The sequence below is a fragment of the Wolffia australiana genome, chromosome 11 (genome assembly GCF_029677425.1).
Source record: "Wolffia australiana isolate 7733 chromosome 11, ASM2967742v1".
Lineage (NCBI taxonomy): Eukaryota > Viridiplantae > Streptophyta > Magnoliopsida > Alismatales > Araceae > Wolffia > Wolffia australiana.
The window spans coordinates 9,281,568-9,302,500 of NC_135845.1; the positions used below are offsets into that span (position 1 = coordinate 9,281,568).

At 42.5% G+C, this 20,933-nt stretch overlaps 2 protein-coding genes across 2 annotated transcripts in view; one reads left to right on the forward strand and one right to left on the reverse strand.

Moving 5' to 3' along the window:
* Positions 1–12,800: 12,800 nt before the first annotated feature.
* LOC144709791 (putative transcriptional regulator tpeD) lies at positions 12,801–19,611 on the reverse strand. Its single transcript, XM_078583436.1, has 5 exons — positions 18,038–19,611; positions 17,865–17,966; positions 14,594–15,403; positions 13,110–14,522; positions 12,801–13,030 (listed from the first exon to the last, which is right to left on the reverse strand). Exons 3-4 carry the CDS (start codon positions 14,840–14,842, stop codon positions 13,218–13,220), a joined length of 1,554 nt encoding a protein of 517 aa, XP_078439562.1. The 5' UTR covers positions 14,843–15,403; positions 17,865–17,966; positions 18,038–19,611; the 3' UTR covers positions 12,801–13,030; positions 13,110–13,217.
* Positions 19,612–20,707: 1,096 nt separating this feature from the next.
* The window catches only part of LOC144709066 (cytochrome P450 85A1-like), a 6,321-nt gene continuing 6,095 nt past the window's right edge, over positions 20,708–20,933 (forward strand). The window contains exon 1 of the mRNA XM_078582470.1: positions 20,708–20,818. Coding sequence (XP_078438596.1) covers positions 20,708–20,818 — 111 coding nt within the window. The remainder of the gene's footprint in view (positions 20,819–20,933) is intronic.

Here is a 20,933-nt window from a genome sequence, read left to right on the forward strand (position 1 = left end):
GAGTCGGGTTCGCCCATCCCGTGACTGCAACGCCTAGCGGGATTATCCCGTTCGGTGCCGTAGCCGTCTTCATCGTCTCAAACGAGGTTCGAAGGGTCTATCCTACCTCCCCAGGCGACTCCGTCGAGGCCCGGACGTCAGAAACCACCTGCGAGTTGGCATTTGCACGTACTAAACTCTACTGCTTTTGCATCCCATCATTATTCGCTTGTTAGAATACACTGTCGGACGACGCACCGCCGTAGTCTGACTCTTCCCATCTATTATCGGCACCGATTCTACGTGTCAGTATCGATCGGACGACGTCCTGATGACGTCTTGCATCACAACACCTTAAAGAATTATTATTCTACATAAATCACTTATCTTCTACTTCAAAAAATAATATGTCATTTCCTAAAAGTATTACCTCTATTTATTTTATAATTAAAATTTACTTTTCACTATATATCCCAAGTTTCGATTCATCTCATAATACTGCATTTAGTCCATTTACCCATACTTGTCTATTACCTTAAAATTAAAAAGAGCAACAAAATATATGTCCTCTCTTTAAATAGTATCACTACTGTTTTATCTTCCTTTTTATCTTTCACCAGAAGTTCATGTTAACCCCTATCTAGATCCAAGTCATTATAATGCTATTGCTATCGTACCCTTAATACCCTTATTAGCTTATTTTGTTGATAAGCTGAATTTTATTGTATTGAACTAGGTCAGTCACTATCTCAGTTTGTAATCAACTTATATAATAATATTTACAATGAAGCCTCTTTATTACGATTTAAGTGATGAGTACAGGGGTCACTCACAGGAAACCATAGTTCAATGATTTAATTCAAGATAATAAGAATGGAAGTTTATTAGATTTAATAATGATAAGATATGATATTCAGGGAAGATCTGGTCTCCAAGATTAAACACGGATGGTCTCTATCGATTTCCCTTCCAAGTAAACGGTAAATCTTTAGATATCATGAGGGAAAATAATTTAGAAGAGGGAGGTAGGATAGATGACAGAATATGAAGAAAATATAGGTCCGCACTTCATTCAACCTGATCCTCTAAAGAAGATCTAGAATCATAAGTGAATTGAGACAAAAAAAAGAATAGTTAACATAGGGTTTTTACACAATAATGGTAGACGAAGAAGGTAGAGATATAAAGGGAGGTAAGGACGTATAATATATCAATTTTTGGTGTATTTTTATGTCTGATAATAGAATCTGATCATTAGTTTACGTCCTTCTTCAATCAAGCCAAAGCCTAGAACATTTTGCTCTAGCCAACGTGTTTTAGAAGAACACAAATCAAGATCAATACAGAAAGAAAGTAAAACTCAAATAAAATACCAGGATAAAAGTTTATCCATGCAAAGATCCCCTTTGAGCGCAGACTGTGGTCGAGCATCCAAGAATGAAGAAAGAGAAAAAATAGGGATTTATACCTAGCATAAAGGGGTGAGACAATTCCACTTTTACCCCTAAGTATTCCTTAATTTTGTTTAGTTTTGGAGGTCCTCTTGTCGATTCATTCATAAGGATGGAAAAAGGATACAATGAAGAGCTAGCCCTCAAATTTTAAGCTCTTAGTGTTTGCCCCATGCTATTAATGTTTGAATCTGGAGCAATCTAAGGCATTGAATCCTTTTAGCCTTCTCTCTCTCCACAAAATTTGCAGAAGAACCCCTCCGCTCTTGTGAGATTTTATTGGGAGGGTGCCCTATAAATATTTCAATATATGCCCCCTGATCCTATTTCACCTGGAAAATTGCAAAAAACCCCAATGTTCTTCCCAAACAAGTTAAAATAGTGAAAATTTCAATAAAATAGGAGAGTAGTTTTAAAGCCCTTTTCTTCATGTTCTCCACTAAATAGTTTCTAGAAAATTCCATGAAAATCAGTAAAAATCAGAAAATTTTAGGAGAATATACTTGAGAGAATTTTTTTTCATTTTTGTTTTGATAACGTGCAATTTTAATCATTTAGTGTAAATATAAATTCAATATGTATGAAATTAATCGTGTAAATTTTCATGTTATCTTTGGTATGGATAATTATTAAGACTATACCTTATGTTTACTCATTATCAGCTGTTTACCTTATGATCCTTCTCTCTAACTCATGATTAGACCGATCCTTGAAAATTAGTCCCCATCACGCTGATCTGAATAATGACTAACCATCTATATTCAGAACTAAAAGGTAAATTTACACATACTCAATTGAACTTACCAATAAGTTATGTTTCATTAGTACAAGGCATACTACCCCATAAAACATGTTAAATATAATTATGCATAATATATTCATACATGGAGCCAAATGGATATATTTTCTTGCTATTATGGTTTTAGTTGAGTGACATAATTTGTGGGGTTATATTATTGCTCAAGTACGCTGTACCATTTCAGTATTTTTACATACTAATTTCAACTAATACTCATTGGTAAATTTATATACCCGTGATAATTTTTTTATAAAATTAATAAAAGCATTTAATGTTTTTGTCTAGTGTTTGATATATCTTGATCAAGCTCATTTAGTTATACCCAATGATTAGTTTGCCAATGATTAAAAAATGACCCCATAAGATATCATGTTTGTTAAGTACAATGGGGAGCACAAGGGGGATATGATGTTAATGAAGTGTTAGTTGAAGTGGCTAAGATATGAGCTAAGATGGGGCACGAATTAGGTTCGTTAAATATATTTGCCACAATCAAGTTAGTTATATGAAATATAGTATACATGATGTAACACAACGTACCGGGGATCAAACGGCTTGTGTTACACTATGGGGAGCGGGCGATGCAAGCATAGTGAAATCAATGAAAATATACGGCATACTCCGCAGGTCTAGGGTGTAAGACCAGAGGAATGACACGAGGGGTCTAGGGCAGCGGCGAGCTCCCAATGACCCGAGTAATCAGCTCAAAAGCCGATGGGGAGGAGAACAATTACTGTACGTGAGCATCCACGACCATCGCCGAGAGTGAAAGAAATCCTACACCGAGGACTAAATTATCTAAGACGAGTTTGTTGGCAAACCCTACAACTCAAACAATGCGGTAGCGGAGCAGCCGAGGACGACACTATCAAAGGTAATAATACTGAAGGTAAAGGGGAAGAGTCGGGGCCTATGGGCCCTGGGGCCCGTTGCACAAGGCAGATCACAGTCGCCAGTCCTGGAGTGAACAGATGTCCGACCCCCAAAGATAATATCGAACAGTGAGAGCGGCGGTGAGTGATGGGAGGCTTCCGGCAGTGAATTTTCATTGATTCACTGATTGACTAGTGGCGCAGACTAATCAGTCTGATTGGAGCCCGACAACGTAGTGAGTTGATCAAATGGGCACGGATCGATCAGATGGGAACGTTAGATTAATCGGAGAACTGAGTTTGATCGAGGTAGTGAATTGATCAAATGGACAGGTATCGATGAAATGGGAATATGTTGGATTAATCGGAGAACTTGGTTTGATCGACGTAGTGGGTTGATCAAATGGGCACAGATCGATCAGATGGGAACATTAGATTAATCGGAGAACTGGGTTCGATCGAGGTAGTGAATTGATCAAATGGACAGCAATCGATCAAATGGGAATACGTTAGATTAATCGGAGAACTGGGTTCGATAGAGGTAGTGAATTGATCAAATGGACTGGGATCTATCTTTTGAGAATGTTAGATCAATCGGATAACTGTGTTCGATTGAAGTAGTAGATTGATTAAATTGGCACAGATCATTCAAATGGGAATGTTAGATTAATCGGAGAACTGGGTTGGATGGAGGCAGGGATTGATCAAATGGGAATATGTTAGATTATTCGGAGAACTGGGTTGGATGGAGGCAGGGATCGATCAAATGGGAATATGTTAGATTATTCGGAGAACTTGGTTCGACCAAGAAAACCAATTGATCAAATGGGCAAAAATGGACGAGATTGATGATTGATGGGTTGAAAGTTGATGGAGATTGTTTCGTTTTCGTTCAGGGTGGGCTTGGGAGGGAGCAGTGTTCTTCGTTGTGGGGTGATCAGGGAATGCAGCAGCAGAGTTGGGAAGATGGGGTGGGTTGGTGAATTTGTCCAGAAGAGTTGGGAAAATGCGGCGATGCGATCTGCCTGCGCGAGATCTTTGGCTTTTGAATCATCTTTTTGTTTATCCGTCCACTATTCTAGGTCGCGAGAAGGCGATCGTCGTCAATCTAGAGCAGATTAGATGCATCATCACCGCCGATGAGGTCTTTCCCAACTCTCTTATTAGTTATGTGCTTCAGTATGTCGTGGAGCTTCAGAGAAGGCTCGCTGTGCCTCCCCAGTGGATGCCTTCAGTGGCGCGACGTCGCCTGATTATATTCCGTTTGAGTTTCGCACGTTGGAGGTGGCGCTTGAGGCGGCTTGGACTTTTCTTGAAAGACAGGTTTGCGCTTTATCCGCTATTTTTTGTTTTAAAAAATCAATCATTGGACGTTTTCTTGAGCGCGATTGAAGGTGGAGTTTGCCCTAGCAGATGAAAATTGGGATGTGTAGACCACTTTAATTCATGAATTAATGAAAAGTTTAAACCCTCCCTTTGATTGGTTTGTCTAGCCAACGTCGGTTCCCATCTCGTGTTATGTTATTTATTTATAAATGCAGGATGATTAACTGTAGGCTCTATAACTCTAGGCTTTTAGATGATTAGTTTTTCCCTTTTTCTGTTATTAATTAATTTCAAATTTAGCAAGAAAGCTTACTCTGCTCCATTAAAAACGAAGCCACCCTTTTCATGTACATGTGGAAGGAGTCAAATGTCTTGTTGAATTGTTGTGAATCATTGATTCAATGTGCGTAGGTGTCTCACTTATTCTCTTTGATGCTGGTTGGATGAAAGTCTAAACCAATTTTCACATATACGTCATTCGTTATTCATTTTTTCTTTCTTGGGTAGGAATTACAGGACTGTAGTGCATTAAGACTTCCTTGGCGGTAGTTGGCCAATCATCCTTCTGAGCGGTTCCACCCAACTAACGTTTGCATAGATATATGTGAAACTAAGAATAATTCTCTCTCACACGTTTAGCCCATTATATTTTTCCTATTTTCACGTCTTTCTGGACTCTTTTTCTTTGGCCTTTTTTTCCTTCATCTATCCATTAGTTTAATTCCCCAGGTTAAATTAACAGGTTATTTTTGCTGCCATGATCTTGAACGAAGCACCACTTATCGAAATCATTAGAAGGAAATCATGAGTGGTGATTTTATTTATTTGGCATCGGATGGGTAAGAAGTGCATCGCCAATGAATCCTGTGCGTAAGCGACGAGGCCAATTGATTGTCTTTCATCTTTTTTCCTTGGTTATTTATTTGATTTTTTCTCATCTTTCTAAAGCACTCGGCAGACAATTTGTGTCTTTTTCAGTTTCGGGTTAGAAGAACATCATAATTATTTGGAATCCTCTGTGAGATTCAAGACGAAGTGCCACTTATCGAATTCATTCGAAGGAAATCGTGAATAGTGATTTTATCTATTAACAATCTCTTCATTCCCCGAGTTGTGCATCTTTTGTCAGATCAAATGTCCTCCTGCTCGAGTTGTGTGGTGACTGTGTAAATTCATGAGTTTTAGATGAGGTGATGATAAAGTGATTGATAATCCATCGTTTATTTATCCCAGCATGAGGGTGACCTTATATACACTATGGATGAAATTTTGATGAACGAAAAAATCAGAATAAGTTAGGTGAGAAAATTTCTAAATCTCCTTAAAAACTCTTTCTGGTGTTCCTAAATTGCGACAAAAATAACAGGTAGATACTATTCAGCAGATCATTGTATAGAGTACTATTCAGCATATCAGTGATATTTTATTTCGGTTTCTGGTGAGACAGTCAAACGAGCATTGCGAGCAGGCCTCCTAGCATTACTCGCAAAAAATTGTATCTAGAATATTAGTAATGAACCAACATCAGAATATCTGAGACTTCATCACACTCGCCACATTCTCAGGGCCTCACAGTTAAGAAAACATCTTTCCTCTACAGAGAGATGAAACATTTAGAGACAACGAGAGAAAGGTGATAACTTGCAAAGTAACAATATTAAATTGATGAATTTTACATTATATTTATGTACTTTAATGACCATATTTGCATGTTATCCTATAAAAATGAAGATAAATTACTTACACTTTGATTTTACTATTATTTCTAATTTTTATCAATTTTTACATGGTATTTAACCTCATTTCATTGAACAAATATTTTTTACAAGGCCTTAAATACTTGCAAAAGGTTGGTAAGAGATTTCCTAATTTTTTTGGAATTTTTCCATATTTATATATAATTTTCTGACCAATAGTTAGCCAAGAAATGATTTTTTTCTTATTTAAATAATATATATTATCTTTATAAAACATTTTAGAAAGTGTTTTTAATATATATATATATATATATATATATATATATATATTAAGTGGCATCCACGTCATTCCCCCAAAATTCGGGCGAGTTAGTGGATGAATAATATTTAAATGAGATTAAGAAAGAGAAAAAGAGCATTATTGGCCATTAGGGCATCGCGAATCGCGATGCCATAATGAGCGAATGATTGCTCTACAGACAGCGTGGCGTGGGCCGCAAGGTAAAGGTTAGATTTTATATTTTTTTAGTTACTCCGTGAGAAAAAACAATTGCCGACCAATCAGAAGATGCCATTTTTTGAGATATTTTAAAGAGAGATAAAAGATCCAATGGTTGAGATTAAGCGTTAGTAAAACCTTGAGGGCATGTTTGTCTTTTCCACCTCTACCTTCCCTACGGTTAGATCTTTAAATAAAGGTATGGAAAAGGGAAAATATTACTTTTTGAAGCTCTCCCCAAGGATTTGGCCAAGAAGGACACAGGTGTTGCTTTGGAAGTCGACAAATCTTGATCCTGCATTCAAAGTTGTAAGTTTCTGATTTGTATTTTGAACTTCTTCTTGAACGATTCTAAAACGCCGAGGCATGCGCGAAATGTACGCCCTAGAAGTTATTTTGAATGAAATTAGCATTGCATTTTGAGTCTGATTCGAGATATGATTGTTAATATTTAGATTTAATAATATTTGGAATGATTCTGCAATTTTAGATTTTTAATTTTGGGTTGGATTTCACATTTCCCCCAAATTCTTCACTTTCTCCCTCTAGGTTAATTCCTCACGTTTCTCTCTCTAGATTTCAAAATTTATTATTTGGAAATTTAATTCAATATATAAAAACCCTAAATACACGATTTCAACCGTAAATTTGTCCATCTTGAAGTCCAATTTCAGTATCCCTTTCTTGATTATTAAATTCCCAATTGTAATTCATAAAAATTGTCTTAAATTTTTACAATACATGGGAAATTAATAATTCGAATTAATCTGATCTTATAATTGAAATAGATCTAGTTTGAGATTTTTGACCAAAATATTTAAAATCAAATTTATTTTTTTACTTGATTTTGATTAATTAAAAACATTTTTAAGTATAATTAAGGTTTATTAATCGCAAAATTAATTCATCCTTCAATTAATTCAATAAAAATTGGATAAAAAGTCTTGCTTGCTGCCTCCCTGTGGTTCGACCCCTTCTGTGCTCTATATTCTATATTTAGTGATTAAGGGTATTTATAAATCTTATTGTATAAGTCTAAACGTCAAATGAACGATATATTTACACACATTTTTAGGATTATCAAAAGGCTGCACGCAAAAGCCCCTATTGTTCACCGTCACGTGGTCAAATTCCAAGGTAACACGAGAAATACTCGAATCTGGCACATGCTGGCCTCTATGCTTAGAGCACAACACTTGGCAATCTTGATAATGTAACACGACGTGCCGGGATCGAGCGACTCATGTTACACCACAAGGAGAGGAGGGCTGATCATTCGAGCGTTAGTAAAGGGCGCCTGCGTTGGTGACGGTGACTGGGCAAACCTCGGCTACGATTTGTTATAGGCGACAAAGACACGCGTCTGCAGTGTAGAGCGGTGTCATGTACTTTGCGGCGGTGAACTAGCGGCGGTGTGTCATCCATCGATTGTCCCCCTTGAAGCTACTCTAAGAGACTGTAGTCCTGGATATAGGACAGCGTAAAGGCGCAGCCGCATAGGGCGGCTACATCACGGTATACTGGCGGACGGAGGTAGGCATCGGCAGTGACGGTTTATCCTGCGAGGGCATGTATTTTGCGGCGGTGAAGTGGTGGCGGCGGGTCGTCTGGCGATTTCTCTCTTGAAAAGTACTCTAGAGAACACTAGGCGCGCGTTCGGCTCGTGCAGGCACGCCAGCAGGCTCAGAGGCGAGCCCCGTGGAAAGGACGATATGATGCAGCTAGGCGCAGTAACGGGCTCGGAGGCGAGCACAGTATCATGGACGATGGTGCAACTAGGTGTCGTGGCAGCCTTGGAGGCGAGCCTAGTGACGAGTTCGGCGGTGGTGCAGTTAGGCCTGGCAACAGGCTTGGAGCCAAGTGCAATGGCACGAACGACAGCGTCACATGTAACTGCGACAATGGAATTGATAGCGAGTAAGGTGACGAGGACACCGGTGGAACTCGGCGCGGTGACGGGCTTGGATGCGAGCGCAAGAGACGAGGACGACGGCGGCACGGTGACACGACATCGTGATAAGGCTGGCGGCTGCAGCTGCGGTGGCTACATGGCTGCTTGATTGCACGGCTGCGTGACGGTGGCTGCAGCTTGGCTGCACGACTGCGGCTGCATGGCTGCGGCGACGTGGCTGCGTGGCTCCGTGACTACGTAGCTACGCGGCTGCGGCTGCGGGGCTGGGGGGCTACGGCTGCAGCTGTTTGGATGCGTGGCTGCGGCTGCACCCCTATGTGGCTACGCGGTTGCGTGGAGGCGGCTACGCGGCCGCATGGCTCTATGGTTGTGCGGATGCGGGTGCGGCTGCACGACTGCTCAGCTACTCGGCTGCCCAACTGCCCAGCTGCGCTGCTACGTGGCCGTGGAAGATGGCTCCAGCCTGCTCCGGCCGCAGCCGTTGAGGCCGGCTCCGGCGACTCCGGCCGATGCTTGCGGCTGCGACCCAAGGGCAGGCAGCTAAGCCCGCGGGGCTGCGTCTGGTCTGGTGAAGACGGATGCCCGCTGGTCCCGCGCCGGCATGGCGAACTCGCAGATGGCGCCAACATGGGTGGCGTTGGCACCGGCGGTGGTGAAGGCGGCGGCGGCGCTCCGTCAAACTCATAATAAAACCCTAGTCCCCCCCTTCCTCGAAGGGCAATTTTGTAATTCTCTCAGACTCTAAAACTAATAAAAAACATAAAAAAACCAGGAAAATACCTAATGGACTACATCTTGAGTTTTCTTTCTTTACTTGGCTCTTCCTTTTCTACGATGGACACCCCTCCCCTTCTAGATTGGAAATATGGGCCCTCCCCCTCACAAAAAGGGGAAGAAGGCCCAAAAGTTTAAAAGAGGGGCCCATTCCATCTATACTACTATAATAGAAATACATGTGCGCTTCTGGCCTCTGATTGGCTGACATAATAGTGAGAGAGAGAGAGAGAAACGGTTGAGAATGGTTAAGTGGATTGAGTGGATCGTTTGTCCAGAGGGAGGGTTGCCAACTGGAAGACTCACAGAGCGTTCCAAGAATGTCAAGATTGTCGATCATGGGGGAAACTCATTGTAGAGTCACTGGCTGAGAGAAGGAATCACGGGCTGAGACCAGTGTGATAAGGAGTTCTACTTGCCGTCATTGCCATGTCAGAAGGGGTTCAGATGCCACGACAGCAAAACGGGACCCAAAGAACCACAGTCACCACTACGTGGACCAATAGGGACTCTAATAAAGAAGTAGCTAGTAAAAAATAAACGCGTACCCCATATACTCGTTAGAGATGTAGATATAGGATTCAATATAAGTTCAAACTTAGTGTAGAATTACACATAGATAGGAATATACATAGATAGGATTATACGTAGATAGGATTACACGTAGATAGGATCCAACGGTTCTTGTTAGTTATAAACTAGCCGTTATAACTTGTTATAACGGCTACGATTATAACAGACTAACTATATACGTTAACCATATATCATATAAATGCAAACCAACGATTCATGTAAATTTGGGAAATAATGCAACGATCGACCACTTGCATCTTGTCCGTGTCTCAACCTTCTTCTTCCTCCCTCTCTTCTCTTCATTCTCTCTATTCTTCCTTCACGGGCAAGTACCATGGATCGATTTAACATAGTGCGTCTCTTTCCACAATTCTCTGCTGTCTGAACAAGCCACCAATAGATAGACATCGAAGTTATCTATCAATCAGAAAATGATTAGTGATCAACTACAGTTTTGTGGCGTTGACAAAAGAGATCGCAGAGGAGAACCAGATCACCAGAGAGGTCCTGAAAATCAAGCAAATCATCATGAACAAGGAGCAGGAGGTCAGCCTCTGAATTTCATTCATTTCCTTCTCCGATTTCAAATTATTTCTGATCCAATCAATGAATTTTGGAAAATTTACATCCATCTTGATCGAGGTCAGCCAGAGGTTTGACTGTACAAATTGCTCAAGAGACTCCAGATCATGTGTCTCTCTGTGGAAGTTCTCAAGGTCTTAGCGGAATAATCTTCAAGATCAACTGCGTGCAATCAAATTAATTTTGCGCAATTTCTCTTCCCAAATCGCAAATCAAGAGAGAGGGATTGGAAAATCTCTGAGCAGCCTCCGCAAGCACAGATCGAAACAAATTGCCCAAGTCTTCAAAAGAGAGAGAGAGAGATGGATAGAGAGAGAGAGAGAGAGAGAGAGAGAGAAAGAGAGAGAGAGAGGGAGAGAGAGAGAGAGACAGAAAGACAGAAAGACAGAGAGTAAAAGAGAGTTTATTAAGGATAGCGACGTGTGTCAAGACACCTACCGACGCCACGTCACCTAAACGACCTAAAGGCCCTTCGCCACCATCTTCTGTCATCGCCAGCTCCCCAGACACATCATTACCGCCTTGTCCTAAGCCACGTCATCATGAGCAACAGGTCCCCAGACACACGACGTCTCTAAAAGCTTCTCTTGCTACTATAAACAAGCCTTGAGGCACCTTATAAAAAAACACGCTAATTCACTTCTTTCTTCTTCCACTTCTTCAACTTAAATACTAGTGTTCGCCGTCCTGATATCCGTCCGATATCCGGTATCGGACAACCGATATCCGATATCCGGGAAAAAGTGGGATGGTTACGGATATCGGATATCGGATATCGGGCGATATCCGTCTATCAGGGGTTAGACGGATATCGGTACCGGATATCGGAGGGGGAGGGACGAGGCGGATCTCGGATGCTGGATATTGGTTTCCGATATCCAGCAATTTTTGTTCAGTTGTCTGCAATCGCATATCCGTGAGAGTATATATTCTCCCCAGCTATTTTTCAGTTAAATCTCATCTTCGCCACCCTGCGGGCCATAATTATAAGTTAGTAAGTTTAAATTATCATGATAACGAGGGTAGAGTTGCCTAATATAGCTAATAAAAATAACAATAAATTAAATGTTATTTGAAGGAAATATATTGCGTTTTATAGTTAGTAAATGAAATAATAATGTTTATATGACCTAACAACTAATGCTATTAGGTAATTAATATATTGTCATTTTGAGTAAATAAAGTTGCAAATATAGTAAAAAAAAATAACAGTAGATTTAATCTTACATTACAACTAGTGGTATTAAGAAATAAATATAATGTTATTTTGGGAAAACAAATTTGCGTTTTATAGTTAGTGGATTAAATCATAATGTTAATATGACCTAACAACTAATGCTACTAGGTAATTAATATATAGTCATTTTGGAGTAAATAAAGTTGCTAATATAGTGAATAAAAATAACAATAGATTTAATCTGACATAACAACTAGTGGTATTAAGAAAAATACGTAGAACCATAACTAAATTGTCGTAGAATTGTTATTTTTAACTAAAACTATTGTTATTAAGAAATTAATATACTGTTATTGTAAGAGAATAGAAATGTGTAATGTAGTGAATAAATATACTAGAAGAGTAAGTATATTTCTTGGCAGTATGTTTAATTACAGGGATTAATTTTTTGATTGATACTAAGATTATTAATGTTAATATGACCTAACAACTAATGCTACTTGGTAATTAATATATAGTCATTTTGAGTAAATAAAGTTGCAAATATAGTAAAAAGAAATAACATTAGATTTAAACTTACATAACAACTAGTGATATTAAGAAATAAATAGAATGTTATTTTGGGAAAACAAATTTGCGTTTTATAGTTAGTGAATTAAGTAATAATGTTAATATGACCTAACAACTAATGCTACTAGGTAATTAATATGTAGTCATTTTGAGTAAATAAAGTTGCTAATAGAGTGAATAAAAATAACAATAGATTTAATCTTACATAACAACCAGTGGTATTAAGAAATAAATATATCGTTATTTTAGGAAAACAAAATTGTGTTTTATAGTTAGTGGATTAAGTAATAATGTTAATATGACCTAACAACTAATGCTACTAGGTAATTAATCTGACATAACAAGTAGTGGTATTAGGAAAATATGTAGAACCATAACCAGATTGTTGTCGAATTGTTATTTTTAAGAGAATAGAAATGTGTAATGTAGTGAATAAATATACTAGAAGAGTAAGTATATTTCTTGGCAGTATATTTAATGACAGGGATTAATTTTTTTGATTGATACTAAAATTATTATTTGGACAGTTGGAGGAATATAGTGATGCCGGATATAACCTTGTAACAAGAACTGAAAGTGTCTATTCAAGTTGATATAAAATTTAATATTATGCATTCAACGGAATTGTCGTAGTAATATAGGGATATTCAATTACATATTTGGCAAATGTATCAAAATTTGAATAAATTCAAAAGAAACCACACACGTCGTTAATTCGAGATTTCTAGCAAAATTCACACGTATGCTATGACTGTGGCCCTGTCAAAAAAGCATAGTCCTAACGGCTCTGTCAGAGATTTGTGCTCAATTGATCATCACCTGCGTTGCATAAGATAAGTGATAAGTAACGATAATTACGTATAAATAAGAATATTTAGTTCAGTTATGTGATGTGTACCTCGAGCACATGCGACCACACCATCTTCGTCATTGTCAGCATCCTCATCTAGCTCGACGTCATTGTACCAACGTTTGTTGTTCGCACAGAGCCAACACTTCACAGTGATTAGTGTTCAATGCTTATTGGCGACAGACGCAATCGCTTGTACGTGACAATAGCATTGCCAACCAAGAACATGCGCTCGACAAGGGCGCTCGTCGCACATACAGATAATAGGTCCCTCGCGACGGTTGCAACCAAGGGGAAACACTTTGCCCCCGTCGTGGCCCACCAAGATAATGGAGTGAACACACCCTCATTTGGCACAATCTCCGCAAGGAACTGGTTGAACTCATCCCAGGCCAACCGCGTTGTCACCGGTGCCGGTTCCACGTGGTGCATAGTGGTGCTAAGACACTCGTCCAACTCTTCACCTCCTCGCTGCCCCTCCTCAGCGGCCACTCTCGGTTCACGGCTCAACCAGTCACCGGGCAACAACGACCGTACGTATGCGATGGTCGCATCTGGGACCCCCGGGTGGAGCATTGTCCCTTTGTGGATTGGATCCATCAATGTTGCGGCCGTGATCCCCTCATTCACCCACAATATCTCTGCGTACTGTGCAAGCTTGGAAAGCATCGCTCTACACGCCTGTGCCATGCTCGAACGATCTCCTTCGTGCAAGCGTCGAATGGATGTGAAAAATGTGTCATCTTCGATTTGCTGGACCACTTCCTCCATGTGAACCTTGAGGCCGTTAATGAGATATAGGACATCGCAGATTGCCGGCGTCACTGACTTGCAAACATGATTAGTCGATACGGCAAAACGGCCAAGGATGCGGCAGAACTGTTTGGCCAATTCCCACTCATCCTTCGACAGCTTCGACGACGTCGCCTTCCGGCCAAAAGCCGTCGAGACTTCGTCAAGTACATCACGCTTCTTCACGGCGGTCGCCAATATAGTGTACGTGCTGTTCCATCGGGTTGGACAGTCCAAGACAACCATGTTGGAGTCCCCAACTACGGGGTCGTCTTCACAAGCCTGGGTGTAGAGTTCTCTACGCTGCGTAGTGCTCCAAATACTCCGCACTAGGGTGTGTACCTTTGCAACTGCATCACCCAAACATAATGGCTTGCGTGGTCTCTGACTGTCATCAGACACTGAGTATACATCACCGAGATCATTGTCGTGGTCGCTGTCGTACTGATCTGCGGTCCTCGTCACATCGCCTTCTTTGGGTTCCACATCTTGGGCCAAAGGAATACTGAAGCTTTTTAACGCCGCTTGCACGACAATATTCAGAATGTGTGTGACACATGGGACGTGCCTCCTGGCGGTAAACGTCGGGTTTACGCTTTTCAACTTTCTCACCATCAAAGCCAACATCCTCTTATTCGCCGTGGCATTGTCGGTAGTAACGGCGTAGACCTGCATAATTACGTAAGACATGTAAAGTAACAAGTTCAACTAGTAAAACAAGCAACACGCTGAGTTCTGACCTTCGTCTGCAGACAGAACTCATCTAGTGCTTGGAGAACGATGGACGCCATGTTCTCCCCGTCGTGCTTGCCGACGATTTCCCGGATGGCAAGAACCCGCTCTTTGTACGTCCATGTGTCATCCACCCAGTGGACGGTGATGCCTAGCAATCCAGTCCCGTTCTCCGTAGTCCACGCGTCTACGGTGAGTGACACTCGGGCCACAGTCTCCCAAATCTTCCACACACCAAGTTTCATCTGGCCGTGCATTTGGATGGTCTACCTCTTTATGACTTTCGCACTTGGGATCCAAGTCGGTAAGCGTCACGTAATGCCACATATCCTTGAAGGCGATGTTGTCAACAATGCTCCAGGGTGAATCTGTCAGGCATACGAATCATGCAATGAAGTTCTTCGTCTCATCTGGAGTGTGCCCTTTAATCGGCCCCCATCGGCTAGGCTCTCCTTGTCGTTTGCTCTGCATTCTGTCAGTGATGCGTGTTTGACCACGTTCTTTAGGGACTTCGCCCTTCAGTTCGGCATGACGAGCTGGATGGCAGGATTTGAAGTGACGCCAAAATATATTTGAGTGCTTTTGTCGGCTTGCCTCTTAATGGGTTTCTCTTACTGTGCGGGTTCAACTCCTGGCACAGTAAGCATGTATAGTATCCATCTTCCATCAGTTCGAAGTAGTCAATGATGAGAGAACGATTCAAACGAGGTTGACTCTGTATGGCTCGAGAAGTTCCCGCCTCCGTACGTTCGGGACCTACGGCTCCTGACCCAGCTCTTTCCTGGGCTAGGTCATTGCCTCTAGTTGGGTTCATGTTTCTGGTGTCATAATTTTGTAAGCAAAAGGTCAACACAACGGCATCACATGATGCCAAACTGCGATTTATGCTATGAATTACATAACGGGTGCACTGAATACGACATTTTACGAGACAGTGAAAATTTGGATAATGGAATGTACAGGTAAAAGGAAGAACGATCGATATTCAAGCAAGTCTTATTGAGTCACGGAGCATGAGAATGAGGTGAGACGGGAAAGGAGAAATGGAGAGGGAAGGGAGAAATGGAGATGGAGGGAAAAATTGAGTGAGAGAGGGAAGGAGAAAGTGAGTGAGAGAGAATGATAAATTGAGTGAGGGAGAGAGGGATGAATGGAATGAATGAGAGGGAGGGAGGGAGAAATGGGGAGGGAGGGAGAAATGGATAGAGAGAGGCAGAAATGGAGAAGGGGGGGCAGAAATTGAATGAGATAGAGAGGCAGAAATGGAAAGAATGAGAGGGAGGGAGGGAGAAACGGAGACGGAGGGAGAAATGGATAGAGAGAGGCAGAAATGGAGAGGGAGGGAGAAAGTGAGAGAGAGGGAGAAATTGAATGAGAGAGAGAAATGGAGAGGGAGGGAGAAATGGAGAGGGAGGGAGAAATGGAGAGAGAGGGAGAAATGGAAAGAGAAGAAGAAATTGAGTGAGAGAGAAGGAGAAATTGAGTGAGGGAGAAGTAGAAATTGAGTGAGGGAGAAAAGAGAGAGAAGGAGAAATGGAGAGGGAGGGAGGGAAGAAGAAATGGATAGAGAGAGGCAGAAATGAGAGAGAGGGAAAAATGGAGAGGGAGGGAGAGAGGGAAAAATTGAGTGAGAGGGAAAGGGAGAAATGGAAAGAATGGGAGGGAGGGAGAAATGGAGAGGGAGGTAGAAATGGAGAGAGAGAGAGAGAGAAATGGAGAGAGAAGGAGAAATGGAAAGAATGGGAGGGAGGGAGAAATGGAGAGGGAGGTAGAAATGGAGAGAGAGGCAGAAATGGAGAGAGAAGGAGAAAGGGAGAGGGAGGGAGGGAGGAAGAAATGGATAGAGAGAGGCAGAAATGAGAGAGAGGGAAAAATGGAGAGGGAGAGAGGGAGGAAGAAATGGATAGAGAGAGGCAGAAATGAGAGAGAGGGAAAAATGGAGAGGGAGAGAGGGAGGAAGAAATGGATAGAGAGAGGCAGAAATGAGAGAGAGGGAGAAATGGAGAGGGAGGGAGGGAGAAATGGAGGCAGACGGAGAAATGGATAGGGAGGGAGAAATGGACAGAAAGAGAGAGAGAGGGAGAAATGGAGAGGGAAGGAGAGAGGGAGAGGGAGAGAGGGAGGGAGAAATGGAGAGAGAGGGGCAGAAAGGAGAGAGAGGGAGAAATAGAGAGGGAGGGAGAAATCGAGTGTGAGAGAGAGGGAGAAATGGAAAGAATGAGAGGGAGGGAGAAATGGAGAGGGAGGTAAAAATGGAGAGAGAGGGAGAAATTGAGTGAGAGAGAGGGAGAAATGGAGAGGGAGGGAGAAAATGGGTGAGCGAGAGAGAGGGAGAATTGGAGAGGGTGACCCTGGGAGAGGGAGAAATGGAATGAGGGAGAAAGAGAGGGGGGAGAAATGGAAAGAGAGAGGGAGAAATGGAATGAGAGAGAAAGAGAGGGGGGAGAAATGGAAAGAGAGAGAAAGAGAGGGGGAGAAATGGAAAGAGAGAGGGAGAAATGGAATGAGAGAGAAAGAGAGGAAGGGAGAAATGTAGAGGGAGAGAGAGGGAGAAATGGAGAGGGAGGGAGAAATTGAGTGAGAGAGAGAGGGATAAATGGAGAGAGAGAGAAAGGGAGAGGGAGGGAGAAAGGGAGAGAGAGAGATAAAGGGAAATTGAAAGAGAGAGAGGGTGGGAGAAATGGAGAGAGAGGGAGAAATGGAGAGGGAGGGAGAAATTGAGTGAGAGATAGAGAGAGAGAAATGGAAAGAGAGGGGAGGAAAGAAGAAAGGCAGGGGGGGAGGGGGAGGGGGAAAAAAGAGTGAGAGCGAGAGAGAAATGGAAAGAAAGGGGAGAAATGGAAAGAGAGAGGAGAGAGGAGGGAGAAATTGAGTGAGATAGAGAGGAGAAATGGAAAGAGATGGATGGAGGAGAAATGGAGGAGAGAGAAATGGAGAGAGATAGAGAGGAGAAATTGAAAGAGAGAGAGGGAGGGAGAAATCGAGAGAGAGTGAGAAATGGAGAGAGAGAGAGGGAAAAATGGAAACAGATAGATGGAGGGAGAAATGGAGAGAGAGGGAGAAATGGAGAGGGAGGGAGAAATTGAGTGAGAGGGAGAGGGAGAAATGGAAAGAAATGGAGAGAGGGAGGGAGGGAGAAATGGAGAGAGGGAGACGTTGAAATTCACATTTGCATACAAGATAAACAATAATGAAAAGTAGACATGTTTTCAGACCTTGAAATTCAACAAAATTCATGAGGATTGCTTAGAAATTCAACACTAAATGAAGGAATTTTACCTCCACGCTGTTAACTCTGGGAACAGGGCTGATTGGTCGATCGTTCTTCTCCATTTCAACTTCACCGATTCGCAGAAGGTTGAAAATGAGTTCTCCAGTGACCTTCGAATGGGGAAATCATAGGAATCAGATTGAAATGCTAGACATTCACAGAGCGATCAAGAAACCCATACCTCTCTAGGGTCGACTCCACCGCTGCCGTCGTCCGCCGAGACCGCCGTCCACTCTCCGCCCCTCGCCGTTGCCCGCTTGCCGTTGCTCGCCTTTGAAAAAAGAGGAGGGAGACAGAGGAAATTTCATATCGTATGAAATTCGATGCGGATATCGAAAATCGATATCCACATCTGATATCCGGTTCTGTCATCTGACGCCCTGAGACGGGAGACGGATGCCAGTATCGGACGGATACCAGTATCGAATATCGGCACTGTAGCAACCGATATCCGATACCGATGTCCGGTATCCGGATATCAGAAAAAAACGGATACCGGAAAATCAAGTTCCGGTATCCGGTTCAGCATCCGTCCCGACACCGGCATCCGGTACCGGTATCGGGACGGGCAAACACTATTCAATACATCTACTCTTCATCGTCTGTTCATTCCAATCTTCTCATCGCGATCGACTCTGCTCTCTTAGACTGTTTTCAACAACGTGGAGGGGAGGTGAGAGTTGAGGCAGAGACAGAGAGAGCGAGCGGGACAGAGACAGACGAGAGAGCGAGAGGGATAGACACAGACGAAATAGGGCTAGAGATACTGAGAACGCGAAACGAGAGAGAGGAAAAGGCATAGAGCCATACAGGGAAGAGGGGTAAGAAAAAGATGGAAGCCATCGAGATAACGAGAGGTAAAAATAAATAAAAAAGAAAGAGCGAGAGAGAGTATCAGAAAAAGTAACAGAGTACCGAGAGAGCGAGATACCTTAAAGAGGAGGGAGAGAGAAATAAAGGCAGCGAGAGAGACTACAGTGTGATATGATAGAAGGAGAAACGAAAGAGACGACCACAACACAAGAGGGGGAGAAGAGAGGAAGACTGTGACCGAACGACACAGATGCGGAAGGAGAAAGAGGAGGGAGAGACCGCAGCTCTGCAGACAAGAGAGAGAAAGGTACGGGGGAGCCGAGAGAGAGAAAGATAAAAAGAGAGGGACGAGAAAGAGCATGATAAAAGGTTGGGAGACGAGAAAGAGAGAGATGAAAAGACGGAGACGGGAGAGTGAAAGGTAAAAAGAGGGAGAAGAGAAAGAGCAAGATAAAAGGTGGGGTGAGGAGAAAGAGCGGAGACAGGAGAGTGTAAGGTAAAAAGAGGGAGAGGAAAGATAGAAAGATAAAATAAGGGGGAGGAGATGGAGAATGATAAAAAGAGGGGACGGAATGGAGATATATGGGGGAGACGACAGAGAGGTATACGGGGGTGGCGAGAGAGTAAAAGGTAAAAAGAGGGAGATGAGAGAGAGGCAGACGAGGGAGAGAGTGAGCAAGAACGACACAGTACAAGGATAGGGAAGGATGAGAGCGCCAAATATAAGGACTACACAAACAAAGAGCTCAACGAAATACAGAGGAACAGAGGGCGGAACAAGAGCCCCGTCGAGACAAGTGGAGCGCAAGATGTGGGCGGGGGAGAGTGTGAGAAAAAATAAGAGGGCGCACTGAGAGCGAGACAGACAGAGAGAGAGAGCGCGAGAGAGAAAATAAGAGGGCGCTCTAAAAGAGAGAGAGAGTGAGAGGGAGAGAGAGAGACAGAGAGAGAGAGAGAGAGAGAGAGAAAATAAGAGGGTGCTCTAAAAGATAGAGAGAGAGAGAGAGAAAATAAGAGGGCGAGCGAGCGAGGGAAAATAAGAGGGCGCTCTAACAGAGAGAAAGAGAGAAAAAGAGGGAGAGAGAGGGAGGGAGAGAGAGAGAGAGAGAGAGAGAGAGAATAAGAGGCGCTCTAAAAGAGAGAGAGAAGGGTGCGAGACAGCAAGGAAAAATAAGAGGGCCCTCTGAAAGAGATAGAGAGACAGAATGCGACCGAGAGAGAGAGAGTCCAATGGCATGATTTTTTCCCACTTTTAAAATACACATACACGTGATAAGTTGAAGAGTTTCTCAGCATTCAACGGGGATGATGAAATGTCATTTCAAGTACAAATAAAAATACTAATAGCTATGACATCATGTCGACGAAGGCATATGGTGCTAGCCGTAAGCTTGCCCATGCTACAGGAGAAGGTCCATATTAAACTCCCAACACGTGAGTTATCAAAGGGGAGAGATAGAGTACAGAAATGAAGAGAGACAAAGGAGACGTCCAACTACTTGATAGAAATTTCTAGAGGAAAATACTATTAGTTGATAAAAAACAAGGGTTAATATCACGGTACAGCCCAAACCAGGTCGAAAGTCTGCGATCTAACCTTTGCTTTTTTTTTGGTACGGTATATCCCAAACTCACTAAGTCGTCTGCGATATATCCTGGTGATGATGTGGAGTCCATCGTGGCTGCCAGGTGGATATCCAGCCAGATTTTGGCCTGGCGGAACCCACCTAGCAGCCACGCTGGATTCCACGTCATCACCGGGATATGTCGACCTGCCAAGGGTTTTTTGATAAGAGAGAGGGGGGCATTCTAGCGAGAGAGAGAGAGAGAGAGGCGGCCTAGAGACAAATGTCAAACTAGTTTTTTATGGGTTGAACTATTCTTGGGTCCGGTTGATAGATTTAGAAGGTCCAAGATTTTGGATAACGATCTTCATATTTAAACTCCCCGGTTTTTTTCTCCCGCTTTCGATCTCATCGGCCTCTTTATAAGCCTCGAGTAGGGGTCGGACAGGAGAGCCTATAGATTGCAGAAGGTCATGGAGGACTTGGGATGGGTCTTTGGTGGAATGCTGGGATTAATATTCGTCTGCGTCTTCCTAGTGAGAGGGAACGAGCTCAGATTCAGAGACAAAGGCCTGCCGCCGGGGGTATCTCACTTATAATCGTCCAACCGTAGCCATCAACAATTCCTAAATCAGTCATCAGCAGACTGATAAACCAAGTCCAAGAAGCTTGATTTTCCCCTTCTACCACCGCCCAAGC